The sequence below is a fragment of the Helianthus annuus genome, chromosome 13 (assembly GCF_002127325.2).
Source record: "Helianthus annuus cultivar XRQ/B chromosome 13, HanXRQr2.0-SUNRISE, whole genome shotgun sequence".
NCBI classification, from domain to species: Eukaryota; Viridiplantae; Streptophyta; class Magnoliopsida; order Asterales; family Asteraceae; genus Helianthus; species Helianthus annuus.
Genome location: NC_035445.2, coordinates 85,213,758 through 85,227,772, shown reverse-complemented (window position 1 = coordinate 85,227,772; position 14,015 = coordinate 85,213,758). Strand labels below are relative to the sequence as shown.

At 37.0% G+C, this 14,015-nt stretch overlaps 2 protein-coding genes across 2 annotated transcripts; one reads left to right on the top strand and one right to left on the bottom strand.

Moving 5' to 3' along the window:
- The first annotated feature begins 1,136 nt into the window (after positions 1-1,136).
- Positions 1,137-7,273, top strand: LOC110898437. The gene is made up of 13 exons (XM_022145221.2): positions 1,137-1,404; positions 1,523-1,620; positions 2,844-2,926; positions 3,058-3,184; positions 3,274-3,337; positions 3,844-3,941; positions 4,028-4,112; positions 4,400-4,523; positions 4,691-4,792; positions 4,900-4,964; positions 5,424-5,505; positions 6,230-6,309; positions 7,049-7,273. The coding sequence occupies exons 1-13, from the start codon at positions 1,208-1,210 to the stop codon at positions 7,104-7,106; spliced, it is 1,263 nt and encodes a 420-aa protein (XP_022000913.1). The 5' UTR covers positions 1,137-1,207; the 3' UTR covers positions 7,107-7,273.
- Positions 7,216-12,325, bottom strand: LOC110898436 (TPR repeat-containing thioredoxin TTL2). The gene is made up of 10 exons (XM_022145220.2): positions 10,558-12,325; positions 10,232-10,471; positions 9,997-10,126; positions 9,739-9,891; positions 9,455-9,661; positions 9,078-9,284; positions 8,738-8,967; positions 8,565-8,643; positions 7,997-8,134; positions 7,216-7,908 (listed from the first exon to the last, which is right to left on the bottom strand). The coding sequence occupies exons 1-10, from the start codon at positions 11,988-11,990 to the stop codon at positions 7,693-7,695; spliced, it is 3,033 nt and encodes a 1,010-aa protein (XP_022000912.1). The 5' UTR covers positions 11,991-12,325; the 3' UTR covers positions 7,216-7,692.
- Positions 12,326-14,015: the final 1,690 nt, after the last annotated feature.

The window sequence follows — 14,015 nt, the reverse complement described above, 5'->3', positions numbered from 1 at the left end:
TCGGGTAGGAAAAAGGTGGGGCATTTTAGTAATTTTAAACATACTTAACACCAAAAACTAACATCCATCTGCATCAGGGACTATTCGGGAACGAAATTGCAAAGGTTGGGGACTATAGCTGTAATTTTAGAAAGTTAGGGACTAAAGGTGAAAAAAGAGCAAACCATAGGGACTATCCGAGCATTTTTCTCATGATTTTATAGACAAACATGAGCTAATTTCATTTTTTTGAGCATCTGAATCTAGAGATGCTTATCTAATTTGAGCATCTGAATCTAGAGATAATTGTTTATGACCATTTTGTCCCTAAGAAAAAAAATACAAAATACAAAATACAATGATTTTAGGGATATTGGATTTTAATAATCATAAGTTTCACCTGTTGCCCGATAATAATCGCAACTTTAAAAATTCCCTCCAATAATCCTAACTTGTAAAAGTTTGGCCGTCATTGATCATTTTCTAACATAGGTGCACTTAAATCAATTAAGGAGTCTCTAGGTGTAATTGAATCTATTGAGGAGACCAAATTGTTATATGTTTGAAAAAGGATCAATGGCGGCCAAACTTTTACAAGTTGGAATTATTGGAGGGAAATTTTAAAGGTGAGATTATTATCGGCCAACAGGTGAAACTTAGTATTATTAAAATTCAATAATCCATGATTTTATTAGATAAATATGAGCTGATTTTTTTTTACCAAAATAACAATAAAGCTAAAACCACATAAACTCAGATTTGAAATGTTTGAATTTTGAACTAAAGTGACAAGAGTGACCAAACATTGTAGACCAATGAGAGTTTACTCTTTATTTAATTAATAAATACCCTGCTAAGGTGACCCGGGCTCGTACGTGATACTATCACGGGAACAAACATCAACGCGTTATACTCCACCGCCGGGTACGAGTTCAACGCGTTATATTTCCACGAAATCCGATTTTCGTTATCGTTATCACGCGTTATTGTTTGGTTTTGTGAGTGTAATTGTTGGTTGGGGGGAAATTGTTGGGTGTAGTGATGAGTGATGACCACCCCCACTAAAAAAAGTTTTGAGTAATGGAAAAATGATCGATGACATGACGGAACTTGATTGGTGCTTGTGAGTGATAAATTCTATCACTAAACCACCCCCTTCCCTAAAGATGATGTTGTAACTTGTAACGAACTCTGGATAGGAACTTTGGACGAAGAACACAGTATAGATATGGCGTCTGCCTATACGCGCAATTGGAGCAGCAGCAGAATTAGGCTTCCGACGGTGGCTTCCGCCACTCTTCAAACCGAAAACCTCAATTCTAGGGTTCTAGTGCTCGGAGGAACCGGCAGAATCGGTGGCTCTACCGCCATCGCTCTCTCTAAGCTTTCCCCTGACCTCCGCATCATCATTGCCGGCCGTAACAGGTTCCAAGCTACAATTCTTCAATATTTCTTTAGTTTTTTAAAGGTCAAATGACAGTGTGTTTAGAAATGAGGCATGGAATCCATGGATAATGCTGAATAATGCTCTGATGTGTTTTAGGGAAAAAGGTGCTGGTATGATTGCTACGCTTGGGAAAAATGCTGAGTTTTCTGAATTTGATATCAATGATATCAAGTCATTGGAATCTGCATTGAATGGTATGTTTATGGAAGTTGTAGTTTTTAGGCGAATTGGATTTAAATAATCCCAACTTTCTCAATTTGGTCGATAATAATCCTAACTCAGTTATTGGCCGATAATAATCCGAACTGGTCCGCTTTTGGCCGATAATAGTCTGCGTTAAATATAGCCTAACGGAGTTAAGTTTTTTTTTTTTTTTTTTTTTTTTTCCGAATTACAAACTGATGTTTTAGGGCTTTTGATTAGAACGAGGATACGAGTTGATTGATGTAAAATTTACCTCGAAATACTGCCCAAAACGACGAAAACGGTGCTTCAATTCGGGTGTTTAAACTTCCAATTAACAAAAATCAAGCCGTTTGATGCATCGTTTCGAGGTAAGTTTTACATAAATCGACTCGTATCCTCGTTCTGATCAAAATCCATAAAACATCATTTTGTAATTCGGAAAAAAGCTTAACTCCGTTAAGCTATTTTTAACGGCGGACTATTATCGGCCAAAAGTGGACCAGTTCGGATTATTATCGGGCAATAACTGAGTTGGGATTATTATCGGCCAAATTGAGAAAGTTGGGATTTTTTAAATCCAATTTGCCTATTTTATATCCTTATTTTTTTAGTTAGCACAAATATGCAACTACAGTATTATCTAAAGTTCTAAACTGGTTCGGGTTGGTCAACAAAAAGTCAAATCGGTTTTGGGTCAAGCCGATTCGGGTTTTGTCAGTTTGTTGACCGCGTTTTTGATCGTTTTTTACCAGTTCGATGGGTTAAAACCAGTTTTAAAGGATAGAATTACAAATGGGTCCCAAACCTATGATATCTATCAGGCTCAAACCGATTCCTCTCCATATCGGTTCCAGACTGGTTTCAGTTTGGGTTCGGTTCACGAACTGGTTTGGATGTGCACCTCTGTCACTGCTGACGGATGCAGGAATTTTTGGAAGGGGACAAAAGTTGGGTTGGGTCAAATTTGAATGGGCCAGATTTGGGCCGGGTCAGAAACAAGCCCTATATTAAAAAAAAGAAATCTATCTCTAATAATAAAAGAAAAAAAATGTTCAAACAAAATAAATACTGTGAAGATGTAGGCTTGCAATAATGATGATTAACTTCTAATATGTGATCTCTTATGCTTCTAATTCCCAAGCTTCCGGCCTAAAAAGTTACTTACAGTGTAAAAAATCTAGATTCTTTATTTATAACACTTGCTTTAAATATACACATTTTACCTTTGCAGATGTAGATCTTGTGGTGCATGCTGCAGGGCCATTCCAACAAACAGAAAATTGTAGAGTTCTGGAAGCTGCTATACGGGCCAAGGTGAGAACAAGGTAAACCTAATTCCTTGATTTCTTAAAGTTATATTAACATACGGTTTTCTAGGATACATTTGATGCATATTGTTTACTTTAAAACGTTATTTAACTTGACTAGTCTTCATCCATTGCCAGACAGCATATCTAGACGTGTGTGATGATACAAATTATGCGTTGCGTGCAAAATCGTTTATGAATGAAGCATTGGCTGCAAAAGTTCCAGCAATAACTACTGGCGGAATCTATCCAGGAGTAAGCAATGGTACAAAATTTATTCCTATTTCCCTAAATGTCTACAAGTTCTTGTTAAAACAGTTGATTCAATTTACATCTACCTTCTTATCGTGATAGTAATGGCAGCGGAGCTAGTACGTGTTGCAAAAACTGAAAATAAGGGTGAGCCTGAACGGCTAAGGTATTAACCTTAGTAATGAAGTTATTATATTTTTTAGAGTAAACTACCATTTTGGTCCCTGTGGTTTGGTCAATTTTGCCACTTTAGTCCAAAACTCAAACTTTTTGCATCTGGGTCCCTGTGGTTTCAGTTTTATTGCCATTTTGGTCCAAAAATGAAATCAGGTCATATTTGTCTTATAAAATCCTGTTATTTTGTCATTTTCCGCAGGGGCAAAATGATCATTTCTTTTTTTATAAATAAATACCATATTTTATAAGACAAATATGACCTGATTTGCCCCTGAGGAAAATGACAAAATTGCAGGATTTTATAAGACAAGCATGACCTGATTTCATTTTTGGACCAAAATGGCAATAAAACTGAAACCACAGGGACCCAGATGCAAAAGGTTTGAGTTTTGGACTAAAGTGGCAAAAGTAACCAAACCTCAGGGACCAAAATGGCAGTCTACTCTATTTTTTATTTTATTTTACATATATCTAATGATGATATGCTTGTTTCAGATTCTACTACTACACAGCAGGAACGGGTGGTGCGGGACCAACAATATTAGCCACTAGTTTTTTACTTCTCGGAGAGGAGGTTATCGCGTATAATAAAGGTATGTAACTATGTATTACTGTTTATGCTTCTCTTCTATTGTTATGTGTTTTTCATTTTGCTAACTAGTAACCAATTATCTAATAGGAGAGAAAATCAAATTAAGGCCGTATAGTGGAATGGTCAACATTGACTTTGGAAAAGGAATTGGGAAAAAAGACGTGTATCTATTGTAGGTTATGAATTTCATCCTTCATATCTATCAGCAAACCAGTGGCGAAGCTTGAGATTTCCGACCGAGAGGGGCGGAAGTCACCGGACCTAAAAAATTTTATAAAACCGGGGGGTTGAAAACTATATACCCAAAAATTTCGATACGAAAACTACATACTCTCCACTACTGAGCGAAAAGTTCGGGGGTTCGGCCGCCCCCTCCCGCCCCTTAAAAAAGCTTCGCCCATGCCGCAAACCATACGCATATAATCCAAGTGGAATTTGAAATCTTTTAATTTTTTACAGGAATTTGCCAGAAGTGACAAGTACACATGAGATTCTTGGAGTTCCAACTGTCAGTGCTCGATTTGGAACTGCTCCGTTTTTCTGGAACTGGGCTATGGATGCAATGACTCGTTTTCTTCCTTCTGTAAGATGGACACTCGAAAACCGAATCTGTTTTTCTACATTCATATTAGAGGTGGAAAATGGGTGGGATGGTTTGTTGGGTAACGGGTCATATCGGGTTCGGTCAATACATGTATTTTTGGTATAGGGTCCCAAAATTATCTTACATGCTTTGTTGTAATTTTATAGGAAGTCCTAAGAGACAGAAGCCGAGTACAAGATATGGTTCGGTTATTTGATCCAGTAGTTCGTGTCATAGATGGCTATGCTGGAGAGCGTGTCTCAATGAGAGTAATTTGTTCAAAAACACAAAAATATAATCTCCACCAATACGACTTTCATAGCCTCAGTTTTGTTATGGTAACCTTAGTTATATATATATTTTTACTTTTGAACAGGTTGATTTGGAGTGTTCAGGAGGACGCCAAACAATTGGCGTTTTCAGTCATAAAAGACTCTCTATGTAAGTCGTAGTTTTTCTAGACTTAATAAAGAAGAATCGATGGCCTATTATAACTAGTGGTGGCCATTTCGACCCACTAATGAGTCAATAGGTTGACTTGGGTTATATTTAATCTCTAGCTAAATGGAAATGGGCCAAACGGGTTGAGTGGGTCGAAAGTTGCTAAAGTGAGTATTCACATAAAACCTTTAAAATCTTTTTATTTAGAATTAGATTATTTTTCTAATACTATAGCTTTGGTAATCAGATTCAACAAAATAATTATATATTAAAAACAAATATAGAAGTGTTTGCGGGTCAGCCAAAGTCCAACTATGTTGACCCGATTACCCGAACTCGTTACCCAACCCTGCCCATTTTGTCATCTTTAATTTTAATTGGTGTAGTGTGTCGAAAGGATCAACTTCTTTAATAATTCATTAAAAGACTGGTATTGTATTTTGCATGAATGCTTTTCAGATCAGTTGGTTATTCAACAGCTGCATTTGCTCTTGCTGTTCTTGAAGGCAATACGCAACCAGGTGTATGGTTTCCAGAAGAGGTACGCACCACAGGCACATAAACAAATGCATAGTCATTTGTACCATAGTTATCAAAAGCGTGCACTTTTGGCGACTAGGCGTTTTTTCTGGGCGATTCCCAGTAATTGTGCTTTTGCTTCCAAGCTAATTATAGCGCAGCCTAAATCCTAATGATATTTAATATTTTTCTTTATTAATTCGTAAATTCCACTTTTTCTGCAGTATTTATAGGGCTTTTACTGTATTTTTTTGCTTAAGTTTTACTCTTTTATTACTTTAATGAACTATTTGTTTTTGAATATTAACATGTTGGTTTTGAGTATTTTGTTATCTGAGACTTTTTAAATGCGAGTATGAACATTTTGGTTTTGGTTTTGGTTTTGAGTACTTTATTGCTTTAATGAACTTTTTAATTTTCTTTTATTTAAGTGCGCCTTTTTTTTTTCTCATGCCCACGCTTTCTTTGCGCCTATCGTCTAGGCCCTAAGCGGAGCCTAAGCGCCTTGAGTGCACTTCGCGCCTTTGATAACTATGATTTGTACACCACTATAAATGACCACTACATTATCAAACCTTGAAAACATTACCAATATACCCCCCATTACCAGGATGAAAGGGAGGGTAAACTTGTAACTTTGATGGTTTTATTGGTGTATAGATATTTTTCGGTGGTGTACAAATCACATCCCATAAATATTAATGCCATGCTTGTATGCATTTATGCTTTCCACTTCTTTTTAATAGCCTGAAGGGATCGCCATAGAAGCTCGGGAACTGCTCCTTGAACGCGCTGCGCAAGGAACAATTAATTTCGTAATGCACAAGTATGATTCTTTCCTCGCTCTTTGTTCAGAATTCTATTTCTAGAAAAAAACAATCAAGAGAACTTTATTTTAATGCATTAAAAGAAGCTTTGAAACTTTGTTAGAAATTAGAATTAGAGTAAACTGCCATTTTGGTCCCTGTGGTTTGGTCACTTTTGCCACTTTAGTCCAAAACTCAAACTTTTTGCATCTGGGTCCCTGTGGTTTCAGTTTTATTGCCATTTTGGTCCAAAAATGAAATCAGGTCATATTTGTCTTATAAAATCCTGTTATTTTGTCATTTTCCGCAGGGGCAAAATGAATGTTTCTTTTTTATAAATAAATACCATATTTTATAAGACAAATATGACCTGATTTGCCCCTAAGGAAAATGATAAAATTGCTGGATTTTATAAGACAAATATGATCTGATTTCATTTTTGGACCAAAATGGCAATAAAACTGAAACCACAAGGACCCAAATGCAAAAAGTTTTGAGTTTTAGACTAAAGTGGCAAAAGTGACCAAACCACATGGACCAAAATGGCAGTTTACTCTTAGAATTAAGTCACATATAAATGCATGTTATTAAGCAATAAACTTTTTTCACAGATGATAAAATTTGTTGATTTCAAGTTTGTAAATATGTTCATATAAGTTGTAGACTTGTAGATCATATGATCATCTAAACAGTTAAATCTTGAAAAAAACATAAACCGAAATTTTTTTACCCGAGGCTTATGCTCTTTTACGTCCACAGGGCTCCGTGGATGGTGGAAACAAATCCGAAGGAGGTTGGACTTGGAATATATGTGTAATATGCCAACAATTTTCTCCAGATTTACCAACAGACCACAGCTAGTAACTGAGACTTGAGTTATATTAGTTACACGACGATTAAATTTGTCCCGAGTTGAGATTGGATTGTAAACACAACAGTATGATGCTCTATTTCGTCATTACAATAAAATTAGTCTTAGCAAAATCACTGAACACATGTCGTCGAAACATAATGATAAATTACAAAAAGAAATAAAAAAGGAAATCTCTCTTCTGTTCCTTTGTTGGGATTCTGTAGAAACTCACAATACAGTATGACAGTATCCGACTATCATCAAATGAAAGCTCAAGGTAAGACCCATGGTGTACAGTCATACAATCGGGCCCACCTTATGAAAGGTACAAATCGGTCAACCTTCCTTTTGCTGACCACTATACACACAGCTTGTTCACACCAAAACAAAAAATAATCCGCCAGAAGATCTCAAACTTAAATACAGGTATGAGTTCGGAATTTTTCCTCGAACTTAGCTTCTTTTATATATCCCCAAAATCGTATAATTCTTATGCATGCTTGTTTTGTACCCTCTGTCTATATTTGTAGTACTTCTTTACTGAAACCCATTAGTAGTACTTGGAATACGTATACGATGAACCAATGTTTTCCGAGCCTGTAGACTGGGTTCTGGTATAGGTTCTCGCAGAATCCTGCCATTGGCGCACGTTCCCACTTTGCTCAAATACAGAGTTTTGGACATCTGCAGCCGTTCTTGATGAGTTGCTTCTAGTAAATCTGTTGACTTCATTTCTCTTCGCTTCATCTTGATCATATTTTGACCTCTAAAGAAAAAAACAATAATGAAACCAGTTAACATGAATATCAGTGTGTATGTGTAGAGAGAGAGAGAGAGAGAGAGAGAGAGAGAACCTTGGAAGGGTTGGAAAGTACAGCATACGCTTCTCCAATCATTTTGAAAAGTCTATCGGCGTCTTTGTGGACATTTTCAGCTATTTTCTTCCATAGTCCGTCATCTCCATCATCACCTCTACCAAGTAGCTGGGCTGCCTAGATAAGCAAAACATGATTTATTAGAAAAAGTGAACCTAAAATTTCATAGTAGAGTAAAATGTCAAAATCGTCCCTTAAGTTTGGGCACTTTTGCATGTTACATCCTAAATAAGATTTTTTTTTTTTTTTTTTTTTGGTAATTGGACCCTCACATTTCATTTTTTGTTACCATTTCCATCCAAATCACCAACTAGGTTAACGAAATTGCCAAAATCGTCATTGATTTAACGAAATTGCCAAAATCGTCCCTGAGTTGACGATACATTTTAACTGAGTTAGTGATATAAATGGAAATGGCAACAAAAAAAATCTTATTTTGGATGTAACAGACAAAAGTGCCCAAACCCAGGGACAATTTTGGCATGCTACTCTTTCATAGTATTTCAATTCAGTTGACCCTCTACAAGGTTCAGAAGTTGGGTACAACCTTATCGGGATGATGTTTGAGTGCAGCTTTCCTATATGCTTTTTTAATATCTGCTGCAGAAGCAGTTGATTCAACTCCCCTGTAATATTCAAAATCAAAACTTCATTATTTCATAAAAGAACGTATTCGTTCAAAATCAAGTACTTATGTAACATGTAATAAAAAGAACTTACAATATGAGGTAGGCATTTAAAGGGATTCCCTTTCTGGATTCCATTTCAACATTAGAAAGCTGTATCTGAGTTTGCTTTAGTTCGTTCATACAGCTTAAATTATCCGATGCTCCAGAAACCGCACCCTTCTCGACCTGTGTTGTTAGAAGAGACACCAATCTCTGTAGATCTTTCGCTGCTTGCCCGTAATCTCTAATCATCTCATACAAGCTGGCACGCCTAGATATTGCCTGCGTATATGTCATTACAATCGATTCACAACGTTTTACAACCTCTTACAAAGTACTAAAAACACTTTTGATTTGACCCGTTTGACGCATTGGATAGAACGTAAATGAACCTTGAGATAGTTTGGATCAAGGGCTATAGCTAGGCTGCAATCTGCAATGCCATCTGTGATTTGACCCAAAGCTCTGTACGCTGCAGCACGGTTGAAAAAGCATACTGACACAAACGGACGAGATTCAACGCTGCAAGATAAAGCAGCGGTATAATGTTCTACCGCTTCTGAATGCTTTCCTGATTTATACGCTTCATTTCCTGCCATCTACACACACAGATATAGATAAATCAAGTTGTGGCACTGACATACAGAACTTATGCTAAATCTATTCTGTAAGTCAAGAGTGTCACATTGACATTGGTGGTCAAACACTCAAACGGGCCTTTTTTGGTGATTAAGGCAAAACAAAGAGAACTGGTTGCATGCTTATGTACCTTATGAGATAAAAGTTCACGTATTGTATCAGCTAAAGGTATTGCTGATTCTTGTTTATTGATAAACACTAGAGCCTCATCTAGCCTTCCTAGATAAAAGTAGGATTTAATGATAAGATGTGATCTCCATGTCCTAGAAGAAGAGTTTGCGGGTGTATCTGCTTTATCAGATGTAAGAATCTGAATCACCTCTTCATACCTCCTCAACTGCAAAATCAGATAAGAACTCAACAACGGTTTGAAACTGGTTGGGCCTGTTGTGTTTAATAACAGCACTCACTAACCATGAAAAGTGAGTCTGCTTTCATCTGAAGCAGTTTATCTGAGCAAGTGCTTATGTGCAACGCGTCATTGATAAGTCTCAAAGCACTTTCTAAGTCTTCAGAAGCCCGTCTTCGTAGCAGATCAGTACATTGATCGATACAGTCCAACACTTTCTGGTAAGTAAAAAAACACAAAGAAGGTTAAAAGTTGAAATCAGTACATTGCTCAATACAGCCCCAACACTTTATTGAACAACGGGTCAAGAAAATACGTATTACCTGGACTTTTTCTAGGCCTTCAGAGGCCTCTGCAATCACTTTCCCATCCGCACTGTTATCGTTTCGAAACTGCAAGCACTTCATATACTGCTGTTTTGCATTTTCGATTTCTCCCATTGCAAGGTAACAACTGCATATATGCAAATATAAGCAGTATAGAACAACGAACGGAATGCAGCATGTGTGCGCGACGCGCGTGCGAGTGTTCAACAATCTATATAGAAAGTTAACTTACTGTGCAGCACGAACTTGAACCTTAAGAAAGTTGGGATCTATGGCAGCAGCCATGAGACAATCTTCTAACGCTTCTTTCATTCTTCCGGTAGACATTCTCGCTGCTGCACGATTACTATAGCACAACATCAAAGCCCTAAGGCAGCTTGTAGATTTCTCGTTTTCGGAAACGGAGTTTAACCCTTGTGTGTAACAATCTTCTGCTTTAGCCAGATCACCATTACTATAAGCTTGGTTTCCCCTAATACATTAAAAAACGCTGTTATTAACTGGTCAATAAATACAAACATTTAACACGATAATACGATATGATGTAGGATTTCACACCTTAATCGCCATTTCTCACACGCTTCTTCTGCTGCTTTGCTGGAAGACAAACTACTACTAGTGAGACTTTCATGCCTAAAATCTTGTTCATTTATTAATTTCAAGTTATCCTTTTTTATGCTTGATGATGCAGATAGATCAACCGGGAAAAACTCTGGTTTTGTGGAAATGTAAGAATCGCGGGTGATTTTTAATGGAGGTTTCTTCATATGCTGACGGGTATCTGATGGAAGTTGACTTTGACCCGATGAAGATGCAGCAAATGTGAAGTTACCATTGCTAACATCCTCTGATCTTGAACCAAAACTAAACACGCGTGTGCCACCACTTTCTTGCCTCCCAGAAGTTGCAGTCGAACTCACATCCGAATCTAGCGATGTAACCATAGTATCACAACTGTATTCCAAATTTTCAGTTGCAGACACGAAGCTTTCTGTCTCAGAAACTTCATTAACCTGAGGCTCAAACGCTTCATCATCAGTTGTGACATTTGAAGTAATCACACGTGACTCATTTGACACGTTATCTTGTTCATCAACTTGCGAAGCCTCCGACGTCACAGAAGTTTCTCTAGAATAACTACCAGCTAATATTTCATCATATGTAGGAATATCAAAACCGTCCGAACTTCCAGACAAATTTCTTCCACCAAACACAAAATCTTCTATAATCCTAGATCGATCAACAACAGGTCTTTTCAGCTTCCCTTTCTTCTTCTTCGACCTCGTTTCTTTACCATGCTCTTTTCTAGCTTCAAACCTATTCAACCCCGAAAACATGTTCTTTCTCATATCAGGCGTCTTGAACTCCACATTTGTAACACGTACATCATCCAATCTGCTCGTAAAAGCAAACTCACCCGTTTTTTCATATCCACGAAAACTACCTTCAGAAGAAACATCAGCGGGATCTTTAACATCCATCTTCTTCATCTCACTTTGCATCTCCAACACCACATTACCATCAACAGAACTCGTAAACTGATTCGTACTTTTTACATCGCTCACACCTTCAACATCACTCCCCTTTAAACCAAACGCCTGCAAACCGAACGTAGAATCGCCTTTATCGCTATCGATATTCAACCTCGACATATCATCAACGACGACACTAGAATCTCCTTTATCCAAACCACAATATGAACTATAATTACCACCCTCATTTCCACCAAACAAGAACATATCCTTAGCTGCATTTCCATAACCTATATCCCCGAAAACCGACTGCGTAGAGCTTCTAAAAACCTGATTACCAGACTTATGATTATGACTAACAGTTTGTTTTCTAGCCTTCATAAACCGTGCACGTGACACATTAGAACCAGAACTAGAACTACCACTAGCACTAAACGGCGTCGTATTAAACCCTAACACAGGATTCGTCTCGTTAAAATCCAATAATCGATTGCTTGAATTGGAATTCGATGACGTCATGTTGCTGTAAAATCTTCAAACGAGAAAACTGACCGATTAATGAATCTACGAACGCCGGTGACGTCATCTCCGGTGAATCGGAGACATTGAATCTGACGGTTATTTGTGATTTGTGAATAACTTGTTGAAGATTGATCTAAGAATATGATTTGAATGGATCAGGTGTGTGGTTAGGTTAGGTGTGATATGCAAATGGAATCATGGTGATTGGAGATTAGGTTGATTTGTTTGTTTGATTGATTAATCGGGTCGGATCTCAAGGGCGATGGGTTCCATCCATCACTGTTTTCTTCGTGTTCATATGTTCATGGCTGTCCCCATTTCCAAAAGCTTGCCAATTTATTTTTTTAAATGGTGAGATGAAATATCTTTTGGTCCCTGCACTTTTATACACTTTTTATAAATGGTCCTTTGGTTTGGATTTAAGAAAAATAATAATAATTGGATGAAATAGCATGTTTAACGGCTATTCGAGTGTGGACGGCTATCGGTGTTTGATACAACATCCCCTGATATACGTTTTTGATTTCAAAGATTTAGTGGATATACATAATTCTATTTAGGGTGGAAAGAAAATGAAAAAGATTATTCTTGGATTGGTTATTATTTCGTGTTGGTGTATGTGGAAAAGGTAGGAACGAGTTGGTTTTCAATCAGATCAGGAGAAACCCGCAAGAAATTATGATAGATATTAAGTCGAGAGGTTTTGGGTGGGTTAAAAATAGACCGTCATGTAAATATATTAGTTTGGAAGGGGTGATGTAAATATCTTATGTATATGTTGTAGTTTTTGCCCTTTGCCCGTTTGGGTCGAGGATGCTGTTTTGTATCGACTTTTTACCCGTTTGGGTTGGAAGTTTGTTTTAATGAAGTTTAATTTAAAAAAAAAAATAGAATTGGTTTGACCCTTGCACGTCGGAACAATAAACATTTGATAGATTCAGTTATTATTTTATTTTTTTAGTTGTTTTAGGGTTTAAGATAGTCGAGTTTTGGTAGTAGGTAGGTATGTGATGAATTTATTATTACAATATATGCTGGGAAACGTGAAGTTATCCGAATTATTTTTCTTTAATATTACTTTAGTATAACTAAATTAGAGATAAGTGTCATCAAGAAAAAAAAAATACATAATTTTCGATAACATCAAAGGTCCGTTTACACATGATTTCATCATTCATCCATGGAAGATTATTTTTCTTTAATAACTAGTTACTTTCCGTCCGCGCGTTGCGGCGGAACCCAATGACTACAAAAGACGTGCCAGCAACGGCAAACAGATACCGAATATCAAATCATAAATAAAAAGACGTGGTAAGGATAGTCACTCCGTCATAAAAAAAACTATTTTAAATAACCTAATATATAATAATAGGACCCACACGTCCTCCATGTTGGAAATTCGGTTGTTTTCAGTTCAGTTATTACGGTGCTAACACGTTAAAATATGGATGAGCTCGGTACCGGTAACGGCAGCGAAAGTACCGATCCGGAAAATCATCGAAATTAGGTACGGGCATCGAAAATGCTCGGTACAATACGGTATGGTATTTGAAGGTAAAAATCAATAAATACAGATATGGTGCTAGACCGGTGTCGAACCGAAAGTAACGATTCTGAAAACGCCAAAAGGTGGGTACCAAATTGGTACCGTAAATGATTTGGTATAGTAAATTTGGTACCGATATGATACCGGTTCGTTTACAGGATTTGATACGATTTGCTCATCAATATTCTAAACATCCAAGTTGATTTTACATGCTACAATTCATTCATTACAGAAAAAGACAAAAAAGAAAGCAAAATAAGTTGTGTATATAAAACCTCATTCAAACGAAATACAATTTACTTACTGTGTGTATGAAAAATAATATAAACGGTGCAATTACTTGCATTGTTGCGTTGCTACAGGATTTGATGAGCTTGGTACCAACCGGTACCGAAAATACCGTTACCGAAATCCCTAAAAGTGGGTACCGGTACCGAATATACCTAGCATGGTACGGTTCGGTACCGGTCGGTACT